The sequence below is a fragment of the Cyprinodon variegatus genome, unplaced genomic scaffold, assembly GCF_000732505.1.
Source record: "Cyprinodon variegatus isolate N-32 unplaced genomic scaffold, C_variegatus-1.0 Scaffold157, whole genome shotgun sequence".
NCBI classification, from domain to species: domain Eukaryota; kingdom Metazoa; phylum Chordata; class Actinopteri; order Cyprinodontiformes; family Cyprinodontidae; genus Cyprinodon; species Cyprinodon variegatus.
In genome coordinates this window covers 167,536-181,341 of record NW_015150610.1, presented here as the reverse complement: position 1 = coordinate 181,341, position 13,806 = coordinate 167,536, and the positions used below count along the sequence as shown (strand labels likewise).

The 13,806-nt window shown below is 36.3% G+C and overlaps 2 protein-coding genes across 2 annotated transcripts in view; one reads left to right on the top strand and one right to left on the bottom strand.

The window, feature by feature from the left end:
- Positions 1 to 231: 231 nt before the first annotated feature.
- Positions 232 to 13,806, top strand: part of rassf4 (Ras association (RalGDS/AF-6) domain family member 4) — a 33,196-nt gene continuing 19,621 nt past the window's right edge. The window contains exon 1 of the mRNA XM_015377612.1: positions 232 to 333. The gene's annotated coding sequence lies outside the window, so the exon portion shown is untranslated. The remainder of the gene's footprint in view (positions 334 to 13,806) is intronic.
- LOC107086570 (C-X-C motif chemokine 10-like) lies at positions 11,720 to 13,303 on the bottom strand. The gene is made up of 4 exons (XM_015377613.1): positions 13,148 to 13,303; positions 12,874 to 13,003; positions 12,699 to 12,782; positions 11,720 to 12,271 (listed from the first exon to the last, which is right to left on the bottom strand). The coding sequence occupies exons 1-4, from the start codon at positions 13,212 to 13,214 to the stop codon at positions 12,145 to 12,147; spliced, it is 408 nt and encodes a 135-aa protein (XP_015233099.1). The 5' UTR covers positions 13,215 to 13,303; the 3' UTR covers positions 11,720 to 12,144.

The following is a 13,806-nucleotide window of genomic DNA, read 5'->3' as shown; positions in this document are numbered from 1 at the left end:
TATATATATATATATATATATATATATATATATATACTTACAGAAAATATCAGTTAAGTTATAACTTCATTTTAATACTACCCAAAAATATCATGAAGAAAATGAAGCTGCACCGTTTTCTGTCATGTAAAGTATCACACATAAGGTCCCGCCCATACTGAACACCCATTGGCTGAGGAGTGGTCAACCTTCCTCCCATTGGCTCTGTCCCCTATCCGTTTTACTGCTGTCCTCAGAATACCGCTTTGGCAAAAAGGCATGAACACTTGTAAAGATAAGGAGAATACATCACTGGGAGACACACGGAAGGAGCCGAGGTCGCACTCTGTTATGGTAGGAGACAACATCATCAATTTTACTACAGGAGGGACTTTTACAACTATATGAAAAGGCGTGGAAGTTTACCGAGGTTACAAAACAATAGAATAGGACCGGTTGCGGCAAAATTCCGCTTTTTGAACTAATTCATGAATACAAAAGGGAGTGGCTTTAATGTAACTTTCTTGGGTTCTCATTTTGCTTTCGTGTTAATAGACAAGACATAAAATGCGCACTACCAGTAATCTTAAGGTGCGCCTCCTCACCTAATGCAGGTGTTTGTCCCTATTGCAGTTTTTTGTTGAGATATATGATTTAGTTCATCATATTTTTACCGTTTTTAGATAAGAGCTGGAGAATTTTGGTTATTTTTATATTCGTCAGGAGATGCCCTTTGATATAGGTGCGATAACTGGATGCGAATCTAGAGATGATGAAAGCAATTACAGGCTGAGGTTCTTTGTCCGCTGGGAGAGCCGCAGAGAAGAGGCACAGTTAATACAGACAGACCACTACAGCGCCTTAGCAGAGGTATTCATTCATTTCATGTCAAATTACAGAAATATACTTCAATTTTAAAAATTTCACTGAAAAACTAATACCAAGTAGCATATAATTTTGAAATAGTTAGAAAATAATTTTTTGTATACAGCTAAGAATGTATCCCGTCGTTTTATTCACCCCCATTCTGCTCTACCAGTTAGAAAAATCCATACCCAAAATAAATCTCAGTTAGATTGAAAGGGGAACTTACAGACAAGAACAAGTCTAGTCACGGTTCTCAATAGTGGACTTTGACTAGACCAATTTCGTAACTATCGGTAAGCAGAGACTGCAGTTGCTTAGGAGCCCCTGACCCCTTAGGGGCACCATCACTAACACCTGGTTGGACCCCTGCACAATTGTGGACTAGTACGTTTCTTTGCAGATGTAAAGGTGCGAAAAATTCCCCTTAAACCCACCTGATACTAAAATGACTGACTGGTCCTTATTTATACACCAACACATGTCAGATTTCAATATGATGGTGAGCCGTTTAAACATGACACCAATAGCAAAGCAGACAGTACAGTACTTTTAATGACTATGTTATAACTGTGTATAGTTCATTAGACGGTTGGTCATATATGTTTTGAACCGCAATTAAAATCTTAAAGGAAGGATGTATCTTATTTTTTACAATACGACTTGGAATTATGGGTAACACTTCTGACACTTGCATATGATGAACCAAGTGGTACCACCACCAAGCGTTGCTCATAAGAAATACTGGCATCAACAATTTTTAAGCCAGTTACAAGGCCAGTTAACTTATTTGTGCTCCCTGGTTATAACATCTCATAACCGAGAAGCACATATACCCAATATGATTAGGTGTTTCATTAAAATTCACCTTTGCAGCAAATACAAACCAACTAGATGAGAACTGCCATGGAGAAGATTTATGAAACTCACACTTAAGACTGAAGCAGAGCAAATGGTAGAGGATGCTTATTTAGTTCAGCTTCCTTTATTGACACCTCTAGGTAGATCTGTTTTGCTGTGAAAGGAGTAGACAACTACTCTATCAGACATAAAACAGACACTGGATATTATTTACATGATAAAAACAACAGGATAGTTATTCTCTATTATCTTCACAACATGCTATAACAGTATTCTGTTATATATTTACCAAAAATGCTATAAAAAAACACGAGTAGAAACGCTTTATGAGATTTCTGTTACAAATAATAATAATCAGAGAAAAACAAGTAAGGCATTATGTAGATATATTCTATTGTTTTATTTAGATTAACAATACCAACTGGATAACAAAGCTCTTTGTCCTGTTTTGTGCTCCGCTTAGAGATGTAAAACTCCTATTTAATGGGAAAAGTGGCGTAAGTCTTCATCTGAAACAGTTTGCTATACAGGTTTCCTTTTTTTCTTGCGTTTCTAAACTATAAATTATAGTACCAAGATATCAGCAGGAAAAAAGGTGAAACAGTTTATATAAAATTGAATTTTAAAATTGTCCTGTAAATATCAAAGAAGGGAAGCTCCTATATTAAAAAAATAGAGTGATGGCATTTTTGACAGCTCTCTTGAAATGAACAGGTCCACTTAATGTACTTGTACACTCACTGAGGTTGTTGCACTGTGTGTAAAAGATGTAATGATATCAATCAGAAGTGTTTATCATGATTGCTTTTGCTTTGATTTAGGCATTTGACAGCCAAATTTAAAGCGTATGTTTGTCTCAATGAGAAAATACAACTAATAAACTTCAGTTATTCTTTGAGGTGGTCTGTTTTCCTGCTGGCAGGTATTTCCTCCAGGATTGCCCTGCTTTTAGGTCTATACATCTTCACATCAGCTTTTTACAGCTTCTTTACTTCTTAAAAAAAAGCCTCCCATGATGCCGCCACACAGGATAGTGGTTTAGGGAAGGTTTTTGCTCTTAGGGTTATCACAAAGCACCTTAATGCCAAGATTAAACTGTGGATAAAACATATGAGGTTTGCTCATTAATTTGATGACTGAGTACATGTGTAGGCACTACACGTGTACTCCTTGGAAGGAAGGCAAAAAAGACCACTGCAGACAAAATGTGAAACACACTATTATTTTTGATAAGTTTAGTTTTTTGACAATCCACAAACAGCAATACACAATTTTATATTGGTCCATAAGAAAACCCTTTTAAAATACTTTGTTATAGTGGCTGTACGCTGACTAGGTATTAGAAAGATTCCAGCTGTGCCAGTACTTTGGTAAAGCATCATACGTCAAGCTAAGTCTGTGCTCTGTGCAGACATGTGTGAAGGTTAAATTATTTACTATATTAATGACATACTGCAACCCTTTAAGTTATGGAATATTTATGCATCTCTTAGTGGGTATAAATATGCATTAGCAACAGTCTGGACATCCATCTATGCATTTAGTAGCTCTCTGGTTGGTTGAATGTAAGGGTCAGATGTTATTAGAGGTGCTGATATGGCCTTAGTTGCAACTAATTGTTTCGGATTTTATTTTAAAAGGAAATTACACAAACTGCCTGTGGTGGATTTGATTTTGGTAATAAAAAAGCAGCCACGTGAAAAATATATAGTCTTCCATCTCGTTTTTATTTTGCTCCAGATGTTAGGCTGAACTAGCAGTGTGCTTTCTACTCATCACTTCCCAGACAGACGGCATTGTCTGTTTCCTTGTTTTTTGTGGCGGCTGCTAATGCAAGCAGTTTTTCTTCTCTTTTTCTTCCTCCCCATACAAATCCCTTTTTTAGCTAAAATGCTGTGTTATTTTGTTTTTAAGAGGTTTTAATGGTCTGTATTTAAAAATATTTGCATTTAGTCTGTTTTAGGACATATATTAAAGAAAATAGACATTGTTACATAAATAGAAATTCTTCCCAGGACACAAAAATATCAAATCAGTCCTCATTAGTACAGTTTGTGATCTTAATAGTCAAAAAGGGTAAAGCGTTAAGGTAAGGTTCCATTGGACTGGCTGTGTCTTTTCCAGCTTGTGACCAAATTGTATTCAGTTTATGAGTTTCACAAGCGATTATAACAGTGGGTGTAATTCATGTAGTAAACACTAGGTGACGCCATCATATAATCATTGTCATAGCGTTGCAGGGGCGCTCAATTCCAGTCCTTTAATAGCTATTATCATGGAACTTTTTGATCTACCCCATTTTTAACACACATAAATCAAATTATTGGCTCGTTACGATGCCTTTGCTGAGCTTAATGAGGGGACTGAGCCTTTGGATTCAAGTGTGTTAGAGATGAGATGCATCTAAATGTTACAGGATGGACTTGAGCAACCCTTTACAGAACAGATGTTTTTTTTTTTTTTTTTTTTAGAAAACCTATATAAGAAGGGTTTAGATGAAAATTATTTTCTGTCTATCATGCATTTATATGACTAACATAATTATAAAATTTGAAGTTAATATTTTATACCCACATCTATTGATCTGTATGCACTCAGCAGCATACAGCAATGTGCACATATCTATCAAGAAGTTAATATTAAAATACTGAGGTGGTATGAATGTTAAAATTATCAAACCTTTAGGGATTGATTAGATTACTGTTGCTTAAACATTGCCCACATTCTGTTTTTATAATTGGCTCATATTTGCCGTTCTTTACCATATGCATTTTGCCATACACAGATAATGAAATAACAACATTTATGTAGAATTGTGCTGCCCTTATTCTTGATCAGAATCTGAAGAAAGAATATGTGTCAGAGAAAGAAGTCATAACAACAGAATGACACATTTACTCAGCTGACTTATATCCAATATTAAATTTAGGGCTGCAGGTATCATTTTTTTTGGTAATTATTTTTCTCATGTTACTTTCTCATTTAATCACATTCTCCCTCTTTATATGACACTTGATCCTCTCTTTGATTGGTTAACCAGACAAATTTATTGGCTTGTCTTTTAATTAATGTTACTAACTGTAAGAGGTTTCCTTCGCTTTCTACTATTGAACGCTTGCTCAGTTTTTCTGCTCAGCTGTTTCTCTACTAGATAAAACCATTAAAAGATGTACTATTGCACCTAACCTTTTACTCTTCTGTCATATAGATAGTAGGACTCCTGCATCAGTGCTTCTTTGTTCCTTTGGTGTGTCTGATGTGTCTTCTCTCACTCCCCCGTCTGTTGAAGTAGAAGGTTTCCTCCTGTTAAAGAGGAGTTTTCCTGTCCATTGTCGCTACATAATCATCCAGTAGAAGGCAATTTTGTGAAGTTGACGACTTCATACAATTTGCAATATTTCCTTTGATAGAAAACATATTTTTAATCAACTTGTAAAATGTCGTTACATGACCTGTGTTTTGAATTTGCAATATATAAATGAATCAATCCATCCTGTTCCGCTTATCCATGGTCGGGTCACAGGGGTAGCAGCTTCACTAGGGAGGCCCAGACCTCCCTCTCCCCTGCCACTTAGGCCAGCTCCTCCAGGGAATCCCAAGGCGTTCCCAGGCCAGCCGAGAAACATAGTCCCTCAAGCATGTCCTGACTCTCCTCCTGGTGTCTGGAACACCTCACCAAGAAGGCGTCCAGGAGGCATCCTAACCAGATGCCCGAGCCACCTCAACTGGCTCCTCTTGACGTGGAGGCTCTACTCTGAGTCCTCCATGGATGATTGAGCTCCTCACCCTATGTCTATGGGAGAACCCAGACACATTACGGAGAAAACCCATTTCTGCTGCTTGTATCCAGGGGAAATAAGCTTGGATCTGGCTAATTGTATCCGTGATATATAAATCAATAATTAAAATATATATTTTTGATTTTATGATTAGAAGAAAAAGTTTAAACGTTTTGTAAATTAACATACCTCAGTATAAAAAAAAGTGTTTAAGTTTAAATAAACAAAGACATTTATTACAGGTTTTAAGCGCTGTTAAAAATAGTGAAACATGTAAAGAGATTCATTAATCAGCAATCTGATTTCTGGATAGAGCAGAAATCAGAAATAAATACAAATTGCATGTTTTTTTTGCAGTTTTTGCTTGATTACTGATCTAAGTGGCTTGGTAGAGTGGCTTTACTTGATTGCTAAATTAGTTTATAATTGCTTCAAAAATTAGTTATTCACATTCAAGATTTAAATACAGTTTGTGTCAAAGAATGGGTAAAAATAAAAAGCATGTGATTAGTTTCTCTATAAAGGTAAGATCAAAGGTTTTACCAAGAAAAACACTTTAATTTAATTATTTCTAACATTTCTGTTAATATGTTTGATACCGTACTTTTTCTTTATCATTTAGTTCATGTATTGTAACTTAATTTATAGTAATATCTGTCTTTATGGATTTGTTTATATATTCAGGTTGTAGCTGCTGGATCTGTTGTTTCTGCTCTCTAAGGCTACAATCACACTGCAGGTCTTGATGCTTAATTCCAATCTTTTGTTGAAATCTAATTTTTTTTTTTTTTATGCATGGTCGTTCACACTGTTTTATTTAACTATTTAAATGCGACTACCATCAGCGTGAAAAGTCCATAGCCTCAATAGGACGGAGGGACGTGCAGGATGATTTGTTTGTCACACAGCAGTGCACTGTTTACACAACTCTCAACATCTCTGTGTTTTTGTAAAATACTAAACTATGGTGGCTGAAAATATTATGATATCAAAACAAGAGAAAGAAAGGTAAGAAAAAAGAGAGATCTATTTATGATGTGTTTTTGCAGAGCAGTGAGACCTTTGCTGGAGAGAAATCTATATGAATGAGTAATTATAACTTGGATGATAACATGAGAGCTGGATGAAATGCAAAATTATTGTTCAGACTGCTGTTGTTTTAAAAGCTGTCAGTTATGAATCAGATTTAGTACCACGTATGGAAGAAAAAAATCAAACATTAATCTCATGTAGCCAAAAAAAAATAGATTTTGGCCACATGAGCCTGCAGTATGAATATAGCCAGTTTCCCTTCAAGGGTGCTAGACCTGTAACTTCCACGTTTACTCCCCCTGAAGGCCACTGGGAACACTGCACTGTTGCATAATTATACAGACTCCCTCAGTGTTTTGGAATCTGATAACAAATCACTTTGGAACAGCATACTGAGAAGCTATTGAGTTACTTGTAAAGACAAGAGCACATTCATTATACAGATGAAATCCTACACCAGAGAGCCAAAATATGTGTGATTAGATAGAAGCTTAGTTTTCTCGTGTGTTTAAGTTGAGCTTAGACTGCTGTAGAGCAAAGCTCTGGTTCTCATGACTCATTCAGACATTGATCCAACCTTCCCAAGTTAGGTGAGAAGAGCAGCCCACACAAATGATTGGTGCACACTTTTGACCTGAAAATTCATTTAATATATTTCTGGCTGAACCTTGAGTCAAAATTTGCTGCTTAAAGAGATCTTGCATTTAACAAGTTTCTTCAATATTTGTCCCTCAGTGTTTTTGAAAACCTTACTGGTTGTGTGTTTTCTGCTGTTTTAATCAGAGTGGATTTCCTGAAAATTACCCTGAATTCCTTCTCTGCACAGCACCCAGTCTGTTGGCTGCAGCGCGTTTATAGGACACTTTAGTACAGACAGGATCTCGACCTTAACATTGACTAAGGGAGTGTTTATTGTCAAATGTTGTATAGAGGCCTGGTTAGAAAAGTGCGTGGGTTCTTCTTTAAGATTTGATGTTATTTATGTTAACATGGAAATAGATTGGTCTGTGAAGGATCCTCTCTTTGATATGCAGACCTTCAGATGTAAAGACTTGAACTGCAAACATTATATTGTGTGATTTTATCTGTTTATCCAGTTGCCGCCTGAGTCATCCAGAGGAAACATGGTTAATATTTGACAAAGAAGTGTCTCCTGATAATTTTGCTGTTTGACCAACATGAAAGGTGTTCTTGAAAATAGTGTTTTCATGAAAAGGATTTAGAACAATACCATTTTTGCTAAACGTTTTTTTTTTTCCTCAGACATGCTTCATTATATTAGGCTACAAAATAATTTTAGGCAATAATCAGTCAGTCATGAGGTCAGTTAACTCTGTTAAACCAGTTCTTGTTTTAAAACCATTCAACTTGGAGACATAGGCATCATTTTTATATTTTTGGGTCTTTTATTACTAAAATAGTTATAGATAATGCTAGAGAATTTTGTTTAAAAAAAGGTTCATTTGCTGAACAAGTGTAAGTTTACTCTCGCTTTATTTTGCTTCACAAGAAGCTGAGAAATCACAGGCTTTTGCTTGCATTACAAATTAGTTGGTTTCCCGACACGGACCAGGTTCAAAACTATGTCACACATTTAAAATAAGGTGGTATTTGTCATAAAAATAAAAAAAAGATTATTACCCTGGGTTTATCCATCCAACATAAAATCTAATTTTGTTTTAAATCATTGTTTGAGTGGGACAGACAGTGGGAACAGTTTGTTTATTTAATCTGAACTGTAACCTCTAAGCAACACCAAACAGGAAATGAGTTTTGCCTTTCCTCAAACTAAGGAGGGGCCACTTAAGAATGAAGTGTCTATATCAAAAATCTCCAGCTTAAAGCAGAAAACATCTTGCAGCTGCTCTATTCTAAATAAGCAAAATTCCTTTGGTGAAAGATGTTAACATTAGATTAGACAAAGACTGAATGTAGATTATAGATCATATAACTATGTGCCATATAACTATGAGGCACAGAATGTCCGAGGGAATCAATGTTATGCTTTAAAGCTACAGTGTGTAATAATTACAGGGATATACAGTCAGAAATGTAATATATTATACATAACTATGTTATTTATCATCATTTACGAGCTCAGCCTCTTAACCTTAATATTTGCGTTGCCTTAGAATTCGTTATTTATAATTACATAGGAGCGGGTCTCGCAGCCATCGAGGCAGACATCTTTGCGCTACGGCAGCGCAGAGCCAACAAACTAGTGATTGCGAGATCGCCAAAACGTCACAACGATGTAGAAAAAATAACGGGTATATTTATTATCTTAAGTCTACATGAAATCTATACCCTACACAGACTAATGAAATACTATCTGTAAAATTATCTATGTAAACAAACCTCATCACTTGAGAAGGTAGGTGAAGCGGACGTCGTGGAAGACATTTTGTCCCGTAACGCTCGCCGTACTGTTGGGGGGGAGAAGCGGTGGGGGGAGATGTTCATGTTGCTGCAGTCTGCAGTCTGACCGCTAGATGTCGCTAAAAGTTACACACTGTAGCTTTAAGGGAGTCATTACCTAATATTTAACATATACAATCCTTATGGTATTACCTGTAAATGTATATATTAATTATTTTTAGCATAAGAAAATTAATTTATTGTGCTCTTTCAGACCTCTTTTCATACCCCGCTTTATTTCTTGTGAGGCTATTCACCATTCTCAGGTACTATACCTTTATATCTAGCAAAGGGGTTTGTTTCACCACCAGAGGGACTGGTGAAATTGAGTAAAGAAAAAAGCTTTTGAATGCGCTAGAATCTAGTTTCTGGAGCAGATTGTGACTAAAATGGACCTGGCAACCATACCCTGATAGAGTTACACCTTCCTGCCAGTCTTAGTACAGTTTACCTGAACCCTGGAGTGGTTCACCCATCCAAAAGCAGGAATAGAGGATATAAGAGATACCCAAATTGGTAGAAGAAGAAATTAAGAGCTTGAATCCAAAGAGGAATTAGTTTAACATTATCTTATGGGGTTTTATGGAGTAGAGAAATTATATACTGTAAACACACACTACATTAGGGCTGCAAGTAATGATTATTTAGCAAAATGATTAATCTGTCGATTATTTTTAGATTAATAATCAGAATTTAAGGAAATGAAACCAGGTGAAACTAAAACTTTTCCACTTGATAAGATCTGGATAGAGCATATTGACAGATTTTTTTTTTTATAATTATGGCATAATTGCTGCTCTAAGTGGGCTGCTCTGTCAGCTAAAGACACATTTTAATCTCTACACACAAGTTAATGATTAATCCATTACTAAATTAGTTGACAATTATTTCAATAATCAATTAGTCATGATTCATCTGACCAATTGTTTCAGCCCTACACTACATTTTAACACTGTAATGCCAAAAAAGCAACTGAGCTTTCCCCTTTGAATTTCTTCTCATCAAGCACCATATGCCCCAAAAACTTTCTGCATGATGTTTTACCCGATGTAAAAACATCCAAGTGTGTAAAATAACTGTTGTATATTCAAAAAGTTCAATGATCTCAAACACACATCAACTCGATTAGAATTTCATAAAGCAGGCTAACATCAAGCGTTTGGAATGGGCCCCAACTCAAACCTCATCAATTATCTCTACAAGACAAGTCCCTGCTAGGAAGCATACCAAATCCAAAATAATACACAAATAATTAAATATTTTACCAGAATTTGGCCAGAGGCATCTGTGCCGCTACCAAAAGCATTTTTCACTGCGAAGTCCAGTAGTGCTACTATCCTGCAACTTTTTGATGTACTCCATTTTTAACACACCTTAATCAAATGAGTAGCTCCTTATTGCGACTTGTGAGTTACAGGATGGTAGCGCTTGAGGACTGGACTTGAATGCACCCCTGAGATAAGGGATATTTAGACACAAATTAGTGCGGGTGTTTATCTAGATTTTAACATGTATACAGTTTTCAGCCTCTATAGGTTTGAAAAATTCAACAAATAAATTCTAAATTTGTTTAAAATATTCTCGTTTGTAACTGCTGTATTATTAGATTGTGAAAAAATAGCAAATCAAAAGTTATTCAAACCTTAATATTATATATTTAAAACCAACTGCAGATGCAGTATTTTTGTAAGTCTCTAATTTTCAATAAAACAAAATTTTAATGAATAATAAAAGACGATTTTGGTTTTAACAGAGGGGAAAATGGCTATCTAGAAATGTTTGATGTTATGTTTAACAACATTTTATATAGCAATATAGTGTGTGAGTACCGTGTTAATGAGTTACAGCATCTTGTGTTGCATCAGGAGGATGTGTTGACTTTTGTTTCCATCATATCTTTCATAGAATCCGATTAGAGGTTTTATTTACTTAAGAAGTGTTACTTATAAGCATTTGCTTCTACTTTAAGTAGTAATACTCTGAGTAGTGTTTCTCAGATTCTAGGAAGATTAGGATTTTTAACATTCTCACAGTTAATTTAACTGTTAATATTTAACATGGCCCAGAAGCAGACTAATATTTGACTTTCACTGAAAGCTCCTCAGGTACGGAAAACCCCTTTCCCCCACATTTAACAAAGCCTTTCTTTTTCAAACAGCTTTCACTTTTCATTTCACGACCATGTGCTTTCAACGGTTTGGTGATTAAACAGTCACAAGACGATTTCACAACACTTTTTACAAAAATGGTTAGGTTTTTTTTTTTTCAGGACCAGCTCAGGTTGGAGCATGCTTTGCTTTTAGAACACAGGGCTGAAGGATAACTGTGTTATTTGCACAAGTCCTTTCTTGTGGCTGTAATTGGGTGTATCTTATCAAAATATTTTACAAGACCTCTGAGGCTGCATATCTTTGAGCTGACATAAAATACAGTGGTTCATGCAAACAGGAATTACTGTTGTGTCCCACTAGCAATAAAAATGTAAAACTTTATCACTCTACTTCGTGATCTATGTTGTTAGGCTTTTGAATAACAGATTAACCTGGCTCTGTTTTTTTATCTGGATGTTACCAGGCTTCAAAAGCAACACAGCTCCTTCCTTTGATATTTTAAGAGAGAGTATTTTATTTGTCTTGCCTGCTGCTGACTCATTTCCTGTAACTTTTAAGCTAAAGTGTCTTAGTGACCTCTCATGTCCTGCTAGGCAAGGACATCCTCCTCTTCCTTTGATTATGATGATTTATCAAAGACTAAGTTATGAAGAACCACAGCCACAGATTTGTTCCTTAGCATTTATTTATAAAACAATTTGTAAAACATAATACATTTTTATAAAACATTTGTAAAAATAAATACATGAAATTATATTTCCAGCTGCTTGAACAGAGTATCATATATACAGTTCATTGACCATTTTAAAATGCCTCAAAGCGAAACCTGTCACCACCTATGCCAAGCCTCCAGGGCTTTGTTTTTAAGGATTAAAATCAGTCTTGGCGGGGATGAAGCCCCATGCTGCCCACTAATACAGATTCATTGCTCAGATGGGTAGAGAACGAGCACGAGGATGAGCAATGCTATAACAGATTGAGGAATATTTGAGCAGGAAAAGCTGAACAGCATTCACCATAACAGTCCACAATGCAGCAAAAAGCAGTCTGAACACACTGCTTCACACAGTAGCTTTTTTTCTGTTTTTGAACCTGCAGAGCTATTGTGATTTAGAGGATGAGGCCCTTCTGTTGTGCCTCCTTGCCTTCTGCTGGGGCCTCTGACGGGGCACAGCTCTTCTTCGCCTCCGCAGGCATACCTTCACATCTCTACCCAACTTCTGAGCTCTAAAAAGAAAAGAAAAACACTTAATTGTCAGATCAAGTGATATGGATGCCTTACAATGCTAGTTTAAAATGTAATCTTTAACCATTTGCTTTTATAAACTCTTGTCCATTATTTGCATTTGTATGATTACTAGAATTAACATCACAAATATGACTGGGAGGATACTTAAGTACCAACAATGCTGAGATGTAAAAAAGGTCAACAAAGGGATAAACTGGGCACTCTGTTTACCAAAACCGGCTTAGCAACAATCAAATATGGGTATGATTCATTTATGGGAAACCGGAGATGGGTGGATCCCACCCAGAGCTTTGTTTTAACTTATTTCTATAACGAAGTCATTGCTTGGTTCCTTTACTATATTTAAAAGTTTCTTTTTGTTATAATTGTCAACTGTTAACCACTGTTGTTGGTTGAGGATCTTACCTGTTCCAGCATCGAATCAGCTGTTTACCCATTGCTGCCTCAGGATTCAGGCACACATTTAAGTTGTTCCTCCTCAGTGTCACTCTGAATGCAGAAAAAAAAATTGTAAAAGTCCTTTGTTTTTATGTTGCTAAGGGTGCATGATTTATGGGTTTTCACAGTGCCTGGTACTCACATGACTGTGATGTTGCTGCAGGTGGCACTTTTGGGGTATACTTTAAGGTCTATTAGTTGCCCCCTGACTCCTGTTTGCGTCTCTGGACACAAACATCTTCCAGGAAAATATGTGCTTTCTGTCTCCCTCACTGCACAGACACAAAGCAAGATTAAAGATTAATTCAATACAGCGCAGCGAGAGTGAGAGTCCAAGCTCACCCGGTTTATTGCAGGAGAGAACAACAACCTGCTTTGCCTTGTGTTTAAGCCTCGGACAAAAAATAGATTCTTACCTGCTAGGAGCAGACAGCAGAGGCTCAGGAAAGAAAGCTGACAGACAGCCTGAAGATTAGGCGCCATGCTGGAGACAAGACAAGCTTTTGCTCTGAGCTTTCCAGCCACATGTTCTTGTTTTATACCAGTGCTCCTCCCCCTCTCTTCAGGAGCTGGGCTTTCCAAACTAGGAATTTCCCCCTCTGTTCACCTAAAACTAGGATCCATGGAGAAGGCAGAGCATTCCTTTAGATATGTCATATGTGATATTTTGAATTCAGAGTCAGAGATTCATATCATTCCTTTTTTTTTTACTATGCAACAGAAGAAAACCTAAACTTTGAAACTATGCATCTTTTGCTTATTTATGTTAAAGCTAGGAAAAATGTAAAATATTTTAAACTTAATTAATATAAAGGGGTCATGATTGCAGGCCTTTTCCCAGAATGACACAAAGAGCTTTCTCTCTTGGTTCTCTGTAACCTTGGCACAGGATCGTTTTTCCCTCTGTGGGCCCATTGCCAACAGCTCCATGTGATTTCTCTTAATTCATTGCCCCTGCCTGTAACTCTAAAGCATGGCTTCCATAAGTTGTTCAGATGAATGGAAAACAAAACATATAGTATAGAGACTCTAAAAAATGCCTTTAGCTGACAGAGCAACCAATTTAGAGCAGCAA

Excerpts from the sequence above, each read along its gene's own strand:
- LOC107086570 (XM_015377613.1), bottom strand. The coding sequence starts at position 13,214 with ATGGCGCCTAATCTTCAGGCTGTCTGTCAGCTTTCTTTCCTGAGCCTC. Across the intron at positions 13,004-13,147 it reads CTGCTGTCTGCTCCTAGCAG|TGAGGGAGACAGAAAGCACA; the intron begins GTAAGAATCTAT and ends GTGTCTGTGCAG. Across the intron at positions 12,783-12,873 it reads TGCAGCAACATCACAGTCAT|AGTGACACTGAGGAGGAACA; the intron begins GTGAGTACCAGG and ends TTCTGCATTCAG.